This window comes from Salminus brasiliensis, chromosome 4, assembly GCF_030463535.1.
Source record: "Salminus brasiliensis chromosome 4, fSalBra1.hap2, whole genome shotgun sequence".
NCBI lineage: Eukaryota > Metazoa > Chordata > Actinopteri > Characiformes > Bryconidae > Salminus > Salminus brasiliensis.
The window spans coordinates 4,453,321-4,472,990 of record NC_132881.1 but is presented as its reverse complement, the minus strand read 5'-3'; the positions used below and the strand labels follow the sequence as shown (position 1 = coordinate 4,472,990).

The following is a 19,670-nucleotide window of genomic DNA, read 5'->3' as shown; positions in this document are numbered from 1 at the left end:
GTGGCCACAGTGCAGGACTGCGAGGTGCTTGAGTAATAGGCTGAACTATTTCTTAGTAAAAAACTGATGGGATTTCTGCACAGCTTACCTTGTTTCTTTCTTCCATATTATTAATTAATTAATTAATTTTTGGATTTAACTAGTCGTGTTAAAAGTATCATCACACTGTTCGGTCCTGAACTGGACCCACACAGGTGTTAATGCTGTCTGAAAGCAAGTCCAGATGAACAAGTTTGACTCTTAAAACATTTAATTTTAGTTTTATTTTCATAAACTACTTTATAAAATCTAGTTTATTTGGTGCACAGTGATCCATTAAACTGTGAGGACCTGAATGTGGGTCATCACAGCAGTTCCACACACACATAACATATGTATTAGTTTCACTGTACAATCATTTAGTGTAGTAATTTTAGTAGAATTGCAGTTACAGTGGTTGTATGGTGGTACAGTAGGTTGTATAGTATAGTAGATTTTACAGTGGTTATATTGGTTATTATAAAAAAGCAGTAGTACAGTCCTGGTAATAGAATAGAAACAGGGTACCTACAGCGGGTACTGTTGTAGTAGTGTATTTATAGTTGTAGAAGTATTGCAGTTGTTTATTGTAATAATTACAAAACAGTAGTTACTACAGTAGAGTCACTTACTGTAGTAGTTCTAGTAGTTGCAATAATCATAGTAGTATAGTTATAGCATCAATATAATAGTTTGCTACAATATTTTAACAATAGTAGCAGTATAGTCATTCACTATAGTAGTTTTAGTAGTTGCAATAGGAGTACTACTAGTAGTATAGCTATAGAAGCAGTATAGTTGTGTACTATATTGTAGTAGTTACTGTAACAATAGTAGCTGTATAGTCATTTACTATAGTAGCTTTAGTAGTTGTAATAATCGTAGTAGTGTGGTTATAGGAGTAGTTACTGTAACAAAAGTAGTAGTACTTTTCTTTATTAAAGCTGATATTATTTATTTATTATAGTGTAGTATTGTAGTTCCTGTTTTAGTATTATTATAGTTGATATAGTATTTTAATAATAGTATAATATTGTAGGTACTGTATTAGTATTATTATACTGGATATTGTAATTGTAATAATAGTATAGTATTGTATTTACTGTAATACTAGCAGAACCGTAGTATATTATGTATTTATAATAGTTACTGTAGTAACTGTAGCAGTATAGTATCTAGTTGTTATCTTTTGTTACACTAGTTATAATTTAGCTATTATTTCTATAATCAATTCCATATATACATATATTATATATTTAATGACTTATAATAACTTATTATTATAGTAGTTTTTTCTAGCTATTGTAGTAATAGTAGTATAGTTGTAGTAATGTATTGTGAAAGTAATAATTACTAATACTGAGCACTATAAGAAATTATTAGGCCTAGCTCTTTACAGCTTTACTTTAATATTAAACCTGACTATATATATATATATATATATATATATATATATATATATATATATATATATATATATACACACACATATACTTTTTTCTAATCTATGCCTTCCTCTTAGAAGTAATACAGTACACTTCAAGAAAAAAATGAAACATAAACTGCAACTGAAGATGTATATGTATATATATAGATATGTACAGTATATATTTATATTATATTATATATTAAGTGCTACAGGTTTTTTCTATCATTGTAAAACCATATGGCCACAGCACAAATAGGACAGGGTTAAAATGCCCTGCTGATAATGAAGCAGTTGGACAAATTTTCTAACCTGAATGCCTATCATGAGTATGGCTGTGGCCTATGACAGTCCACTGGTTCAGTATTGTTGTGTGTGTTGCAAATTTCAGTTCCACAGTCACACACTGTTGCTACATGGCAAAAATCAATTTTGTATATCTATAGTTCATGTTGTCATGCTTTAGGGTTAAGATTAACACTTGATCAGAAAGTAACACGCTGTTAAATCACGGCTGAATTAAATATGGGATACATATGAAAAGTGCTTCAGCGTGAGTCCAAAGGCCCTTATGAAAGTGTAAGATAGCCTAGCCCTGTTTGTAGCCTCAGAGCCGTCTCTAACTGCCTGTGCTGTTCTCCCTGCCTGCCCTCCGCTGGGTAAGAATACCTGCAATATGTTCGACTGAAATCTCCTCCCATTCCTGCGGCTGCGCTTTATCACTGCTCTCTTTGTGCGGCGGGCCTGGTGTTAGCCGGCGATCAGGCAGGCACGCGACCCCAGCCCTTGACCCGCTCTAATTAAATACTGGATTAAGCGGGAGGAAGAGGGCCGCATATATTTCAGGTTAATGTCTGTTCGTCCAAAGCCCTTTAAAATGAGCTAAGCGATGCGTTTAACTTTAGGAAGCTTACCTCCTCCACGTTGGGTGTCATGTTAGGCCCGATACAAAGGCGCTGTTTGTTCGGGGCCTTTAGGCGTTCGTACGGCGCTCGGTATTGCTCTCAAAGACCGAGGAACATGGAAAAGGGAGCAAGAGGCCTATAGGAATCCATTGCTTCCACGGCGAAGGTTGCATTTCACGGGATCCGCTCAGTCTTAGCATTACCTGTACCCTAGAATTGGGTAATTACTTACTCGACATTGGTATAATCACATTACCGTTCGCTATCGTTGTAAATGAGAGCGTGATTAAGCTAACATGTCAGGATTGAGGGGGGGAAAACGCGATAGCAGTCTTACAGTGAAACCTATACACTTTCCTCAGACTAATTCTCAGTAGGGCTACACCTGGCTCTAATGATGATAAAGCGAGGAGCTACTCTGTGCAGGTTTTGTTCTTTGTTGACCGTCGGCCTGAACGGACAAACCTACCGAACTTGGACAGGCCCGTTTCTTATACCGCGTTGGTATGAGAGGTGCGTGGCTCTAATCGCAGTGAAGAACGCAAACAAAAGAGAGCCCCCTTTCACGTCTAAGTGAGACTAAACAAACTGGGACAGTTTGGGTTTAAGTGAGCTTAAGTGATGCATGCCCCCGACCTCAGGAAATGTGCTCTTTCTTTTATGATTTATTGCATTATGAAAGTATTATATTTGCACAACAAGACGGCCTCCAGACATTTTCAGGGCGTCTGTCAACACCATGCACAATGCTCACCGTGTAATCAGGCACTTTTCAAAGCCCCTGAGAAGCAAATGAAGGTAATTCATTATGGAGTCACTAATATGAACAGCAACAAAGTATTGTTCCCTCAAAGAACATTACATTACATTACAGTGAATTGTGAGTTCTTCCCATTTCAATTAATGGCAGCGTTTGGGTCGTAGAGTTATTAAGATGGGACTAAACTAAACTAAACTGCCTGGCTATGTGTGTATTTCTTCGGGAGTGTTATTACAAACTTCTGTTACCAGAGAATAGCCCCACCAGTTCGTATAGACGTCCCTGTAGTTACTGAGTAATACTTCTTAGTACTTCTTAATACTTCTTAATACTTCATTCAAAGACACAAACATGTGTCTTTGAATGAAAAATGAATCATTGCCCATGAATGTGCGTAAAATAATGAATATGTGTGATACAGCAGGTAGGGGAGTGAACAAAAGTGGTTAAAGAGGAAAATAGAATCAGGATTCTGGAAAAAAAGGTTCTGAAAATGATTCAGGCTCCTTAGTAATTTAGTGTAAAAAAATTTTCGTAAGCAGTTTCCTCTGTTCATAATGTATTGGCAGTTAACAGTGGAATGGTGGAGGTCAAATTAAGTTCTCGAAGACCCAGAAAATTCGGAGAATTGCTCGTAGTATTCCAGATTTAGCAGATACTGGAGCGATGGTGCACTGTTCTACGTGCTGCACTGGTCATGCTGCTTCGCCATCAGCAGCCAGAGCCTGAGAGAGCACAACTGGCCAAGTTCTTTCTCTCTCTATGCATAGGTAGATCTGGGGGATCTGTCGCTTTCCTCTGAGGACGTTGGCTGCCTAATGATGCTGCATTGGTGGCAGTTAGAAAAGAGACGGTGGCTGACTTCCCATGTGCTTGTCCTCAATCCTCAGACCTACTGGCTCAGCTTGAGGAAATGTGTGTAAAATAGGGACGGAGGGGAAAACAAACAAACAAACAAACAAAAAAAATAATAATTATTAATTATATTGAATGTATTAATTGCATAATGTTGAATTTAATTAATGATTGCAAAAACATCTCTATCAATGCCACTTATTTTGCCCCAGGTATCTTAAAGCCTAACTTACAACCCAAAGCCGTTTCAGACATGTGCTTCTATTACATGCTAACTCCATTAGCCTGGTAGCTCCAGTTCGAAACTAAAACTAAATTTGCCAACTTTCTTTGCTAAACTGCTCCTTTATAGTGAAACTGATCACCGAAATGTGACGTGGCGAGGGGACCTGGTTCGGGAGGATTATGGCCTCAGCGTTAAAACTTTAGCATCACACCTGGCGGTGCTTGCAGTGTACTGGCAGGCCAAGACTGGCACCTCTAACAGCACTCATTTCTGCTAATCGCTTTGGCCTGAAGAGGGCATTTAAGTTTCGGAGGCCAGCTTTCCATTCAGAACGACACAATTACCTCGAACCAGGCACGCGCTACAGCCCCACGCACAGATAAACAAGAGTAATCTCGACACCGGGATTACTGTATGGCCTACAGTGGCATTCCAAATTGAGCGCTTATCGCGGCCCCAGCGATTTTTCCGAGGCGCAGGCGGCACATGAAAGCAAAATGATCTTTAAATAGTGGTTTAAGATCAGCGGCGGCGATAAGTCACGCAACAACAGGTTTGATCAATGAAGCATGCATTCAGTATATTGCCTATTTAGATCACTGAGATTAGCCAGACCGCACCTTTAAAAGCCTCTTAAATTATATCTGCAAAACAGCAATCTTTTGACAGCGTCATTGCGTTATTAGGATTTCCAAGTCTCAGGTGTGACTCAAGCTCTTCATAATGAAGCATACAAATGATGTTTCATATTTTATTATGTATGTAGACTATATACATACTGTTGCTCATTGCTGTCATTTCAAAACCTCACCACTCAGTTTTTAATGGCTTGAGAACAGCAGCTACCTTTTATAATCTGAAATCTATAATCTAAATTTTCCTCTCCGGTAGAAGCTCTCAGACGTACAAGGTACAAGTGTAGTCAGAAGTTACGTTACAATCACTAAGGACATGAATGTCACGGCAGAATTGAGCTTTCAGTCCTAAAGTTCCTTTAAGTCTGGATAGAATGACTTCATACATCATACTTCTTTAATAATAAAAAAAATAATAATAATTTGTTTCACAGGTTTTCATTTTTTGAGGTTTTCTGAAATCAGCACAGGTCAAAACCATACAGAAAATATAGTAACAATAAATAAACAAACCACCAAAGATACGATGAGCAATTAGCTAATTAAATACATTATACACATTTTTATATTTTACCTGATACAAGAAGTTTCACGCACTGTGGCAGACTGAAGATACACACTTAACATGTCAGATAGATTACTAGGCCTGACGTCCTTTGTAAAAATGTAAATAAATAGTCAATTAGAGAGTCACAAGAAAAGATAAAATAAAAAAAAGGCTAAAATAACAGCACACACTCCAGCAGCACTACACTTTTGGTAGCCATCAATAAGCTTCTGGCAGAATTCTGGTTTAGATATTTGACCGCTCTACTTAGCAGAAATGAAGTGGACATGTGGAAAGTGTCACACAATTATAGACCCACATGACTACAAATAAAAGCCTAGCATTAACACATCAGAGTTTACTAATGGACCTGGCATTGTGGTGGTGTTGGGGATGGGAATCAAGCTGATGTCAACAGAAAATGCTGGACTGGAAGGGAAAAGAAGAATCTCTTGTTTTGTAAATAAGTGAAAAAGGTCTTGGAAACTTATTTTATTTTTATTTTTCCATTATCAGAATGTAAAAGAAAAACTGAAACACAAGAGAAAGGAATGTGCTGTAACCTTACATTATACATTATCTTTATACAGTTATGCAGTGTAAAATTGTGTACAAATGTCTGATTAATGGACCATCAATTCCACCAAAATTATGTGGAATATATATATATATATATATATATATATATATATATATATATATATATATAAAGAGAAAGAGAGAGAGAGAGACATTCATTTTAGACCAGGGGTCATAATGTTCTGGTGTTTATTATGTATGTATATAATGTCTGTATATATATATATATATATCAAACATCAAAACATTATGACCATGGTTTGGAATGAACATGGTCTTTTATATCAGCTCCACTATCAGACCATAAAGGAGCACTTTGTACTTCTATAATTACACACTGTACTCCATCTGTTTCCTGCACCGGTGATTATTTGGGTGGTGGGTCATTCTCAGCACTGCAGAGACACTGACATGGTGGTGGTGAGTGTGTTTGTGTGTGTGTTGTGCTGGTACGAGTGGATCAGACACCGCTGTGCTGCTGGAGTGTGTGTATATATATATATATATATATATATATATATATATATATATATATATACTGTAAGTATGCTGTTATTTACACCTTTTTTTTTCACTATATCATTTCCTGTGACTCTCTGATTGACTTTATATATTTTCATTTTTTGAAGCACGTCAGGCCTAGTAATCTATCTGCCATGTTCAGTGTGCCATCGTTTGGTTCTGCCGTAGTGCTCAAAACCTCTTGTATCAGGTGAAATATAAAATTGTGTATATTATATTTCATTAGCTGATTGCTAGGAGGAGCTCCTCTTCTTCTCTGTATCTTCTCTTGTGACGGTATCTTTGGTGCCTTGTTTATTTATTGTTACTATTTTTTCTGTATATATACATTTAGCTCTTCAGGTCCAGTTATCTAGCTGACACTACACTGCCGTAAGTGTGCCATCTCCTCAGTTTACTGAGCACTTGAGCAGTCTTGTATCAGGCTGAGCACCGTGCCACACACCCCTCTTGGTATTCCCCTCCACGAGGGGTCCTTATCAACAGAAGACAGTCTCAATGCTAATTTTCCTTTTACCAGTCCGTCCAGCGGCTGTCTAAATACTGATAGGAATCTTCCCCCTGCTGTTTGCACATCACTCCGCATGTGCTGTCTTTTTCCGGCTAAACTCCATTTAAGTTTTTAATAACATTTTACAATTGTCCGCATCCAGGTAAACACAATCTGATTACCCTGATGGATTGGAAAACGTGGGTCTGACAGCAATTTGTTTGATTTGCTCTTTTTTCTTGTTTCTTTAAGAGCTGCAAAAGGAGACTTTTCTCTGAGGAACAAATACCAGCGTTAGATGCTTTTTGTGTGCGTGTGTGTGTGTGTGTGTGTGTGTGTGTGTGTGTGTGTGTGTGTGTAAATGAACACTCTACGTATGTATGAATGTTTATGATTTGCAGTTTTCCATTATTTTGACTGACATTCTCTGCATATGTATGTTGTTGATGATAAGTGAGCTGTTGAGTGTAAAACTAGGATATTGTTAAAAATTAAGTGTTTAGGATGATAAATATGATAATATTTTATTATTATCATGATAAATTACATCAACATACATTTTCTCAAGCACATTTAGGATATCATAAAATAAATAAAATATAAAATAGATTTTAAAAAATCATTTGTATTTTTCAATACCAAATTTGGGCATCCTAGCATTGGGACATTTGGGAATTTTCCCATTAGGCCTCTAAAGTCTTTTGAAGGCTAGTCATTTTTCTCCATATTGCTCATATAGTACATACACAGTTATTTAGTTGGTCATCGTAGCTGCAGCGGCACTGTCGGTGCAGTCCAAAATAGCACAGCTAAAAGTTCCCAGCACTCGTGGAGTTAGTATCTAGCTAGCTCTCAGTAACATCCTCCAACATGTTTCTGCCGCGGCCAAGAAAAGGTCTGCAGGTGGTGATGAAAGCATCCAACCCATCCAACCCACGCTTAACGACAAATCCCGGGGCTGCTTTTTGCTGCCAGTCCGCCCCTGGTGTGGTGACACATGTCATGTATCATGAGAACGTCATAAAGTATTGTGATTTTACAATAGCTGACATTATTAATAAGAGCAGAAGAGCCTATAGTGCACATAAGAGCCTAAAAGCATAAATCTATTTTGAGTGATAATCAAGATTTTAGTATCCGTATCAGGGAAGAAAAATCCCATAGCTCAATCTCTGACCAGCCCTACACGCTACAGAGGATCCTCAGTGACCCATAACAAAACATTATAGCATAGGTTTCCGTATTTAAGCTGTGAGGGTCTGGGTGTTTTATGACACTGATACCAAGGACTTGACACCGATCCTGATATGGGACTTTTTCTGATGCTTCTCTATAAATTACAAAGCGAAAGTGGGTGTGGCTTGCAATATGAGGTCCTGGAAATGGATCTTAACTGACTGAAGGTAATTTAGTAGTGAAGTAAAGTAGTAATTGAGGACTGAAGTAGATTATGGTGTAGCGTAGTGGGCAACGACACCGCCCTCTCTGTGGCAGACTGGGGTTCGATTCCCTCACCGCTCTACGTCTATAAGAGTCTATAAGAGTCCTTGGGCAAGACTCCTGACCCTACACTCTCGGACCTGTGTAACAGTGAGGACGCTCTGGCAAATGCTGTAATTGTAAATAAGTAGTTTGGGTACGACTACCTTCTTTTAGATGCTCTCCATAAGTGAAGTGCTTCAGTTATACTATATATATATATATATATATGTAACTCTACGCCAACAGGAGTCCTTGGGCAAGACTCTACCTTCTCCTACCTGTGTAACATGATTGGGGAACTCTCTGAATAAGAGCATCAGACGAATGCTGTCTATGTAAATTTGTGAATATATATATATATATATATATATATATATATATATATATATATATATATATATATATATATATATTATTTTAATGCTCAGTAGATTCTATAGAAAAAAAATAATATTGGATGTGTATTGAACGATTATCAAAATTTCGGTATCAGTATCAGGGAGAAAGCAACGCTACACTGTTCAGATGATTCTGAATGACACATAACAGTGTATTACAGCACAGGTTGAAGTCAGTCTGGGTATTTTATAAATCTGATTTGGTTTTCCGTAAATCTGCAAAAAGACTTGCTGGACTTGCTGTACATTAACTGACTGAAGGTAATCTAGTAGTAATTGAGTAATTGAATACTGAGGTAGTGTTTGATGTAGCATAGTGAGCAACAACGCCCCTTTCCAGAAGGTGGCAGACTGGGGTTCGATTCCCTGGCTGGGCGAGCTCACCACTCTACGCCAACAGGAGCCCTTGGGCAAGACTCCACCTTCTCCTACCTGTGTAACATGATTGGGGAACACTCTCTGGATAAGAGCCTCAGACGAGGCAGAAACATGTTCACACATCCGGCCTGTCATTCCAGTATGATCATTTCCTCTCAAAGTACCTGAGAGTGGTCCACCTTCCATTGCGCCCATTGCGTGATCGATCGCACAGTGCGTAATTTGGTTACACCCTCAAGACCTGAAACACATGGACGGATCATTTGTCAGTGTCTCGCACAAAAGAACACTGCCTCCCCTGACCAATTTCAGTGTCCTTCACCGAACTCCGGAGTTCAGCGTCTCAGGCAATTCTTCGATCGTTTTAGATTTCTCCCCCAATAGACGCCTCTTTGTGTGGACCGGGGCTGCTTTGCACAAGCTCTGGCCCGCGGCTTGCCTAAATGAGCCGATTCTGTTTCCCCCGCTCACTGTAAATTTCAATAATTTGTTTGAGTGGCCTCTCTCGCTGTCACTTTTTATCATATTATCAATGACCGCTCAATTTCTCCATCCCCCCCACCCACCACCACCACCACCACCTACACCCGGCCGCTCGGGTAGCATTCGGCTGACCCCGGCCCTATTACAGTTCTGTAATGAAGTGCAATGGAGTGGTAATTGGTTCACATTATACCAGATCAGGTAACATTAGCCTTATTTCCTTATCGCAATGAGTCCTGCTGCTGCCTCTCAATGAGAAACTCAACACAGCTTTTAATGCAGGGTATCATCCAAATAACATTTCAGCTCATCCAGGCAACCCCATTCCAGTTTTCTATTTCAAGATTGCGCCGCAGCGTTTAGCTGAGCTAAGCGATTGCTGCTTGTCTGCTCTCAGTTCCCCCCTCAAAAAAGAAGGAAAAAAAAAGAAAAAGAAAAGGCGAGCGGCCATTAGGGATGGAGATAGAGGGGATAGCTTTCCCCGGGCCGTGGAGGAAGTACAGTAAGTGAGATGGTAACATAAGTGAAGGAGTGAAACGCGAGCGGGCCCATACAGTGCCCCGCTGCCCTTTGTCGATCGGGGCGACCCAGACGGCTGCTGCCTTTTGTTCAGCGGCCTCAGGCAACAGAAACCAGGCCCCAGTCATGTTTATTTCAGCTCAAATGAGCCCGTCTGCCCGTGTGTACAGCCAACATATTAGCCGAGCCCATTGTTTCGCCTGTACTTAACCAAGACGACCGTTTACTATTTCATGGCCAGAAAGTACTTAAGTCCAGACTGCTTATAAACCGAGCCGGATGCTGCCAGACGTAGCTATGCGCGGAAATTCGGGAACCCCATGACAATAGAAGTGAGCAGGATTGAACATTTCAGGGGGCTGTGGATGTCAGCCCGTCTTCAGCGACGTGGACGTTCCAAGGATTCGTGTCTTGCTATTGGGATTCTGCTTAGATTTGTAGCAGTGCTTGACATATGGGGTCTCTGAGAATGCTGGTTCCCTCTATGCCCCCACAGATATGTGATTGGCCAGCGCAGATGTACTCTTTCAAACCTTTGTGGTCGATAGGTTAAGATCCATCAATCCTGGACGTCTTTTTAAGTGGGTTTTATTCTACTGACGACTGCTGCATGGTTTTTTTTTAAAGAACCCAGACTGGTTCTTCAATGGCTTCCTACTTCCTAGATGGTGTAATTGGATTTTAGCTGTGATAAGAGCTATCTGTATGTCCTGCCATGATGTTTTCTTAACAGCAAGGGTTTCCAACTTGCACACCACCAATGAAAATCAAGCTTTGGTCAATTGTGTGGTCTCTTTCTGGAGGTAGCTGCAGTACTGGGACATCGGCTGTGGTACAAGAGCTAGCTGTAGGTCCTGTGATGACATTTTTACTTGCTGGGACGGCCTGGCCTGGGTAAATGATTTAGCGGACAGTGGAGCGGATGATTTCTGATTGTTCTGAGACCTTTATAAACCCATTCCCAGACCCCTCTGCATCTACAACCTTCTTTCTGAAGGCCTTAGGGAGCTCTTTGGATCTGAACATGGTGATCTGGTCTTCACCACTCACGTCTACTCAGTCAAGAGCAGACCAGACTAAACGTCTGAGGTTTAAATAAGACTCCAGACTCCTCCAACCATGTTCTGATCATCTGCAGCTGATCTTCTGCAGCTGATTCTAATTCTAGACAGTTGAAGGAGTGATAAATGTGAGGGATGGTCATTTTTTGTTCTTACATTTCTATCAATTCTGTTTTATAAATGATGTTTGAAGACATTTCATCAGTTGTGTGAGAATTTCTTAGATTACCTCCATTTCTCAGTGTTGATCACATCCAGAAGATCCAACGTCCAGATGTTTAAAACTAAAAACTAAAAAGGCTTTCATGAATTATCCTAATTTTGTCCACTGACTGTAAACACATGTAAATATTGACGTTGTTGTTTTTGTGACGTCACTAAAACCTGCTTTTACGGATTTTTGCAATATGTACATTAATCGATTAATTAAAACATTAATTAATATAACAATAATACTTGTTATTATCATTATTATTATTATTATTGTTGTTGTTGTTGTTGTTGTTGTTAGTATGTAGTAATAATAACTTGGCTGGAGATATTTAATATGGTTTTTAGAATTTATGTTATAAGAATGGCATTCATATCCATATACACGTATTATTATTATTAGTAGTAGTAGTAGTATCATAAACGATGAATACTCGTGTTATTATTATTATTAATATTATTAGTGATAGTAGTAGTAGTAGTAGTATCATAAACGATGAATACTCTTGTTATTATTATTATTAATATTATTAGTGATAGTAGTAGTAGTAGTAGTAGTGTCATAAACGATGAATACTCTTGTCATTATTATTATTAGTGATAGTAGTAGTAGATAGTATTATTATCATAAATGATAAATACTCTTGTTATTATTATTATTATTATTGATGTCACTAAAACCAGCTTTTACAGATGTTTAGCTCCACCCATTTTCCACCCAGTGTTTTAGGGTGAACTGCTGTTTTTAATGAGGCATAATGCTGTGTAACCAATCAGAACAGAGCTCATTTGTCGCAAAGTCTCATCCTTTTTACTCCAAAAATCTAAAATCTCCAAATTTTTGCAATTTTCACTTAATAATGTGAATCTGGCCGTTGTTGTTTATGTTGTATCATAATTTGATGGTGAATGTGCCAATAGAAATGCTCCAAAATGACTTAATAAATATAAAATATTGTTACATCGACTTCCAGTGAAAGTTCAGAAGGTTTTTTGCTTTTTCTGTAAATTTGCCTTTTTTGAGATTTTGATGGATTTTTGTGTTACAATGACCATAAGTCTTAGAAGTGCAATCACAAAAAACAGCCTGCTTCATTCAAAGGGATAAACAGTGGGTAAAACAACCCACACAAATATTTGCTGTTGCTGTTTTCGTGCCCGTCAACACCTTTACCCACACAGTTCATCACCCGCTGAGCCAAAGCTGCCTGATGCGTTTCATCTAACAGGGGATAGTGATGACGCCCAGGACTCCACTTTTATCTTGTTACACTAACAGACATGTTCTGAGATGCCTCTAAAGGGTCATTCCCCATTTAGCCTCACCCCGTGCTACTACACACCATCGATACATATTTAATGAGGAGATAGATAGGAGAAGCCTGGCACAGGCAGGTGTCCGTAACGCAGGGCTGGACAGCTGCTACACTAACACTCCACACTGCAAATCAGGACACATCTTCTGACTCTGGAGGGAGTTTTTAGACATTCTTACCCTGAAGTAATGAGCACTTGTGCTAACAGTCATAGGGGTGTTGGACAGTGAGGTACTTTCACACATATGGTGTCTCCGGAGGGGCAAAAAGGGCCAAATTAAGTACATGACTGGACTTCACAGGTTTAATGACTGGACAGATTGAGAGCGAGGCATCACACTGATTTGAACAGCTGTTATCAGAAGGCATAAAAATTTACAGTCATATTCATAGTAGCATGATGTTGTTGTTTGCTTTATATTTAGAACCAGGTTTTTACAATATGTACATTCATTGTACAATAATCCATTAATTAAAACAATAATTAATTAATATGACAACAATACGTATTATTATTATTATTATTATTATTATTGTTGTTGTTGTTGTTGTTGTTAGTATGTAGTAGGAATAATTATAATAACTTGGCTAGAGATAATATGTTTTTTATGGTTAATATGTTTTTTAGAATTAATGTCATAATAATAATAATACATGTATTATTATTAGTATTATTATTATTATTATTAGTCGTAGTAGTAGTAGTAGTAGTAGTATCATAAACGATGAATACTCTTGTTGTTATTATTATTATTATTAGTAGTAGTAGTAGTAGTATTGCCATAAAATATGAATACTCTTGTTATTATTACTATTATTATTATTAGTAGTAGTAGTAGTAGTAGTAGTATCATAAACGATGAATACTCTTGTTGTTATTATTATTATTATTATTATTATTGTTGTTGTTGTTGTTGTTGTTGTTAGAGGACATAAAGATACACACAAAGTATAAACATTTCCATTCATGAAATATTATTGTTGGTGTTATTCATATTATTGTTATTAATGTTATTATAATATTTAATAACAGATAAGCAATGTTTTATAATTAATGTTTTAAAAATTAGATTCATATCCCTGGACACATATTATTATTATTATTATTATTATTATTATAGTGATTGTTGTTATTAATATTAATGGACATCCATTATTATTATTAGTAGTAGTAGTAGTAGTGTTGTTGATGATGATGATGATGATGATGGTGTTACACTGCTGTTATTGTTATTGTTATAGTTATTATCTTTGTGTACAGGTGGTTTATAAAGCAGTGCAGGGGGGATGGTGCTGATAACTGAAGGAGATGAAGAGCAGGGTCAGTCTCTGTACAGTCCAGTGTGTTTCTGAGGTTCCTCTTGGAGAAGCCACACAGAGCCGCAGTGCTGCAGGCCGCTCTCTCTGCCTGCATTACTTCAGCACACTGAACGTACCCGGCGGAATGCGGAGCAGGATATTGGATAACAAGGTTAAAATATTGGAGCAAATATTCTCTTATTAAAGTCCGACGGCAGGGATTTGATTTGAACCGCTTAATAGACAGCGGTTTAGTGGGAGTCCAGCGGAAAGGTAAAGGTACGGTCATGCTCCTGCTGCCTAATGGTGGACATGAGAGAAATTAGGGGACGTGTTGTTGGGGTTTTTTTTAACAGGAAATTATGCTGGAAGACAGATTATGGATCACAGTGGTCTTAGGGGTCTTCCCTAAACTCCCTAAATCCAAAAATGTGATCAGGCTTGCGCTGATTAGAGTCTACACAAAGCCAGTTTATTGTTTTGCAGGGAGCAAGAAGAGGACAAAAGGACACTGTCAGGTCAGGAGGAGGTCATGGAGTATATTTACTCCCACTTCTTGTTCTGCACTTCCTGTGTGTCCAGAAGTTTGTGGACACATGCCCAGCTACCTGCCCATAAGGTGTGAGTGTATTGATAGGGAGTTAGTCCTCATTTGCTGCAGTCACAGCTTATATTCTTCTGAGGAGGCTTTACGCTAGATGTTGGAACATTGCTGTGAGGATTTGATTGCATTCGGCCACAAGAACAGTGAATGCAGGTACTGATGTTGGATGATTCGTTCTTTTACTTCAACGGTATTGGATGGAGATCTGTCACTCTAGAGAACACAGGTCTGGCTCTCCGTCTAGACGATGCTTGGCACTGGATGGACATGGTAACCTCATAACACTGAGGGTACATAATTGAATGCACTTTAATCACCTTAAAGTTGCTTAATTCTGTAATTAGACGGTCTGTTCAGCTCTGGAGCTTCAGACTTATCAAACCATCCTAAATGGAAAAATCTGTAAAAGTGCCGAAGCCTTTTTCAGGTTCAGTTTTATTTATAATTTCTTTATTTAGACCCTTACATGTATTTTTAACAGCAGTGCTTGAACATTGCTTCACATTCATGCTTAAACATCTGTGCTCTGCTGCCATCTAGTGGAACAATAGGGAGAAATATAATCAGGGTTTTCAAGCCTTGCTTAAGGCCTTTATCCTACTAGGTTTCGTTTGCTGAGGTGGGCAAGAGTAGAGGTACAAAAGCAGCCAGTTAAAATACTAATGTACTAAGGAACTTAGTACTAAAAGGTATTACACTGGTATTACACTCACTCTAACTCACTCAACTCTATAAAAATTCAGCCAAAACACTCAATTAATACATTTTTAGGGCTCCTGTCAGTCACAGGCCCTTATAATCATCCTGTCTACACCCTTCCCCACCCCACCTATACAGCACCCCTGGCTATAGTACATCCAGAATCCCTCAGCAAAGGAACTGACCCTACACTTTTGGTCTTAAATAAAAGGACAGACCTTAAGATTTGGAGTACAGACAAAAATTATTATAAAGCCAATTCACTGATATTTTTTAATGTAGCTCTGGTCCCGTTCAAAGAGGGCCGGGATTTGCTTAAAGGAGGTTTAACAGTGGGTATCACTGGGTATTGAACCCACAACCTTCTGATCTGCGCTTTAACTTGTTGGGTCGTTGGGTCTAATCATTTATTCACTGCTGTTCACAGGCTTCAGTCGTTGCAGACTGTAAACAACTGACTTGAATTTGGCTTACAAAAAGTCATCAGCCCTTATCGCCACCACATCACCCTGTAATACGTTACTGGAGGTTGCTTCTCCAGCAGCGATCCCTCTCTTGTACCACTTGATATCAACTCTAGAACTTTTACCTGCCTACTTTATGACTGAAATAGGATAGAAATGATGGAAAACACACCTCTGGTCATTATTTATCCGAACAGCCAATTGTCAGACTACTTTTGAGCCCCTAAAAATGGGGGGGTGTGTATGCTAATGCTAATGGTCTTAAATTAAAGCTGAAAGGCTGCATATTGAGCTGATAATCTAATATTAGACCTGATCATGACTGCCGAATGAGTCTAAGCACAAACTCCCACAAACACGCCATATAAATTTTATCATACAGTCAATTCTGGGTTTGTTTTTTGTACCTTGACCCAAAGCCCTAGGCTATACACAGCTCTGCATTTGTTGGAGGTTGACATTGTGGCTATAAGGTACCATTGCCAAAACCTGAGAGCAGAGCAAACGATGCTAACCTAACTGGCAGGTTCATGAAGTGGGCCGAGTCCCTGAGTGAATGCACTTAGGCACCATTACTCTCAGTGCAGTCTTATTAACTGCAAGTGGCACCATCTCAAGCAGGCCTTAATTGCCAGACTCCGGCTGCTGTGGCAGCGCGCCTGTAGATGGTTGTGAATACCCGTCCACAATCCACTTCCACAAATACCAGGGCTATAAATGTCTGGGTGGAGAGGCACGGAGTATGCGCACAGGTGGTGGAGGAGTGAATAGAGTGATGTTACACTTTGCTGATAGGTCAAGGTGAATGATGACTGTCCTTTAGGTCAAAGCACGTGATCGAATCTCACTCACTCTCACTGTGTCAAACTGGTAGCAGGCATGGGATCAAGAACCCCCTAGTCAAGTGTGCTGCTCAAAGTTTGCCTGCAGAGCTTAGGTTAGTTACCGTTTGCTGTTTGGTGTAGCGTAACGTAGCGTTTTTTACTCTTTACAAGGCGTCTGTTTTTTACAGTTTGCTGGAGTAATTTTACAAAGCTTCTTCTGCTTTTTACAGTTTGCTGGAGTCACTTTACAGGGCTTCTGCTTTTTACAGTTTGCTGGAGTAACTTTACAAGGCTTCTTCTGCTTTTTACAGTTTGCTGGAGTAGCTTTACAAGGCTTCTTCTGCTTTTTACAGTTTGCTGGAGTAACTTTACAGGGCTTCTTCTGCTTTTTACAGTTTGCTGGAGTAACTGTACAAGGTGTATGTTTTTTACAGTTTGCTGGAGTAACTTTACAGGGCTTCTTCTGCTTTTTACAGTTTGCTGGGGTAGCTTTACAAAGCTTCTTCTGCTTTTTACAGTTTGCTGGAGTCACTTTACAAGGCTTCCACTGCTTTTTACAGTTTGCTGGAGTCACTTTACAAGGCTTCCACTGCTTTTTACAGTTTGATGAAGTAGCTTTATAAGGCAAATGTTTTTTTTGTTTTTTTTACAGTTTGCTGGGGTAGCTTTACAAGGCTTCTTCAGCTTTTTACAATTTTCTGCAGTTGCTTTACAATGCTTCTTCTGCTTTTTTACAGTTTGCTGGAGTAACTTTACAAGGCGTATGTTTTTTACAGTTTGCTGTAGTAGCTTTACAAAGCTTCTTCTGCTTTTTACAGTTTGCTGGAGTCACTTTCCAAGGCGTCTGTTTTTTACTGTTTGCAGGGGTAGCTTTACAGGGCTTCTTACAGTTTGCTGTTAGCTTTACTATGTTTCTACTTCTTTCACAGTTGGCTACATTATCTTAAATGATTCTTACACTTCTTAAAGTTTGCTATGAGCTTTACAAGCTTTCCTATACTTCCTACATTTGGCCAGCATAGCTTAAAAAGGTATGGCCTTACAGTTTGCTAGGGAATTTAACATTAGCTAGTGTATCTTTAATAGATGTTTTCTGCTTGTAACAGTGAGCTAGTAGCTTAATTATCCTCTTACAGTTTGCCAGCATAGCTTAAACGTTTCTTAAAAAGTTTCTTCTTCTTCTTGCAGTTTGCTAGAATAGGTTCGAAGGTAGCCGCTCCTCAAAGATTCGCTTGCTTAGTTGGGAAGATTAGAATGAAGGCCCAAAGTCAGGTAAGACGTGGTGGTCCTGTATGGTTTGTACAGTGCGTCATGTTTTGGCGTTTCTTCAGCCTTGTTCTTTTGGCTTTTGTCATTTCTTTTTTTCGCAGGAGATGAAACTGACATTTCAAGAAAGGCTGAAGAGACAAAAGGACGCGGTCGCATGCGGGATGAAGAAACTGGACGCCAAGCGAACTGAAATTAAAGTCAGTTGTAAACAGCCCTGGAATTAGGCAGGGTGTTGCTTAACCAAGACATAGACATAATATAGTGAAGTTTGCTTTTCTAGTTTTGCACTGGAGCTACGTACACATGTTAGCCACTGCCTTGCAAAATGTAGACTCACACATGCTTTGGTTGACTGCATTTTCTTACCATTGCTTTCACGTCACGTACGGAATTTCTACACAGCCATTAGTTTACAGATCATTTAGGGCCACAACTGAATGCATGTGTGCGAGTAATTATCTTGGGCATTTCTTTCCCCCCACTTTAAGAAAAAGGCCTTAACCATTCGAAACAACATAGAGAGGAAGTATGAGGAGATGAGGAGGGTGCTGGAGGAAGACTGTAGGACTACTCTCTCTCTCCTGGAGATGGAAGAGAAGGCTACGGTCCGAGCCCTGGACGACCTCATAGAAAGAAACTGCGCTGTCTTCAGTGATATAGAGTTCCAGCTGAGCGAGGGGTTAGTGGACAGTGAGGCACAGTCTGGAGACACGGTGAGAATCAGTGTGAGAGTCATGTGTTCATTTCTCTCTGCAAGATACATTACCCATTTGAACCTGATTGAATGGCTTGAATTTTCAAGGCGTATGTTTAAGAGCTTGAAATTGGTTCCTGGGAAGGTGATGCTTATGTAAGCCACCATTCAAAAGTCTGGAACTGCTTATTATATCTATTTTCATATTTAATATTGAATAATACATCTAATATAGAATAACTTATATTGTTTCATGCTCATACACTGTCTCATACAGCAGTGGTCCACAACCCTTGGGTTGGAGACCACCATCAATTATCATAAACTGGCAATTTGTAGATGCTTTTTGTTCAGTACTTCTATTACTTTGGAGCCAAGGCAAAAATTAATCAATGATATTAGTATTTCTGATAACAATTATAACTTCATTCTAAATATTATGCAGCTAACACCATCTTTTTAAAATCATCCAAAGCTCTTTTCATCATTCTGGACACACGTGAAATACATAAAATATGGACAATAGTATTGGGACCCCTGCTCACACATGTTCTTCCGAAATTAAAGGTGTTAAAAAAGAGTATATGCTGCATTTGTTGGAGTAACTGTCTCGACTGTCCAGGGAAGAAAGCTTTCTACTAGATTTTGAAACAGCATTGCTGTGAGGATTTGATTGATTATGATTGAATGCATTCAGCAACAAGAGCGTTAATGAAGTCAGGATGTGGGATGCTCACCACCCCACCCTCATCCCCAACTCCTCAGCTCATCCCAAAAGTACAGGATAGAGCACAGTCATACCCCTTTAGCCCACCCCTGGCATAAGCCAGCATGGTGCTAACAGGTTCAACATGTTTATCTGCTCCAGAGAGTCTGCTATTTTATTGGCAGTACTTCTCTACAAGGACTAAGTAAGCTGTGTGTCTATGTGTGCATTTAGCTGAAAAGTAGCTGAATGCATTCACTGGAAGGGGTGTCCATAAATATTTGGACGTATATCTCTTGCA

At 39.0% G+C, this 19,670-nt stretch overlaps 1 protein-coding gene across 8 annotated transcripts in view; it reads left to right on the top strand.

Annotated features, from left to right (window-relative positions):
- Positions 1–19,670, top strand: part of LOC140554406 (E3 ubiquitin-protein ligase TRIM21) — a 58,938-nt gene that overhangs the window by 35,268 nt on the left and 4,000 nt on the right. For 2 of the 8 annotated variants that reach the window (XM_072677366.1, XM_072677364.1), the window contains exons 3-5: positions 17,889–17,972; positions 18,071–18,166; positions 18,458–18,682. In XM_072677366.1, coding sequence (XP_072533467.1) covers positions 17,955–17,972; positions 18,071–18,166; positions 18,458–18,682 — 339 coding nt within the window. In that variant the 5' untranslated portion in view covers positions 17,889–17,954. Of the gene's footprint in view, positions 1–6,410; positions 6,492–14,272; positions 14,282–17,748; positions 18,167–18,457; positions 18,683–19,670 lie in introns of those variants that run through there. The other 6 variants (XM_072677363.1, XM_072677360.1, XM_072677367.1 and 3 more) reach the window with 5 other exon arrangements.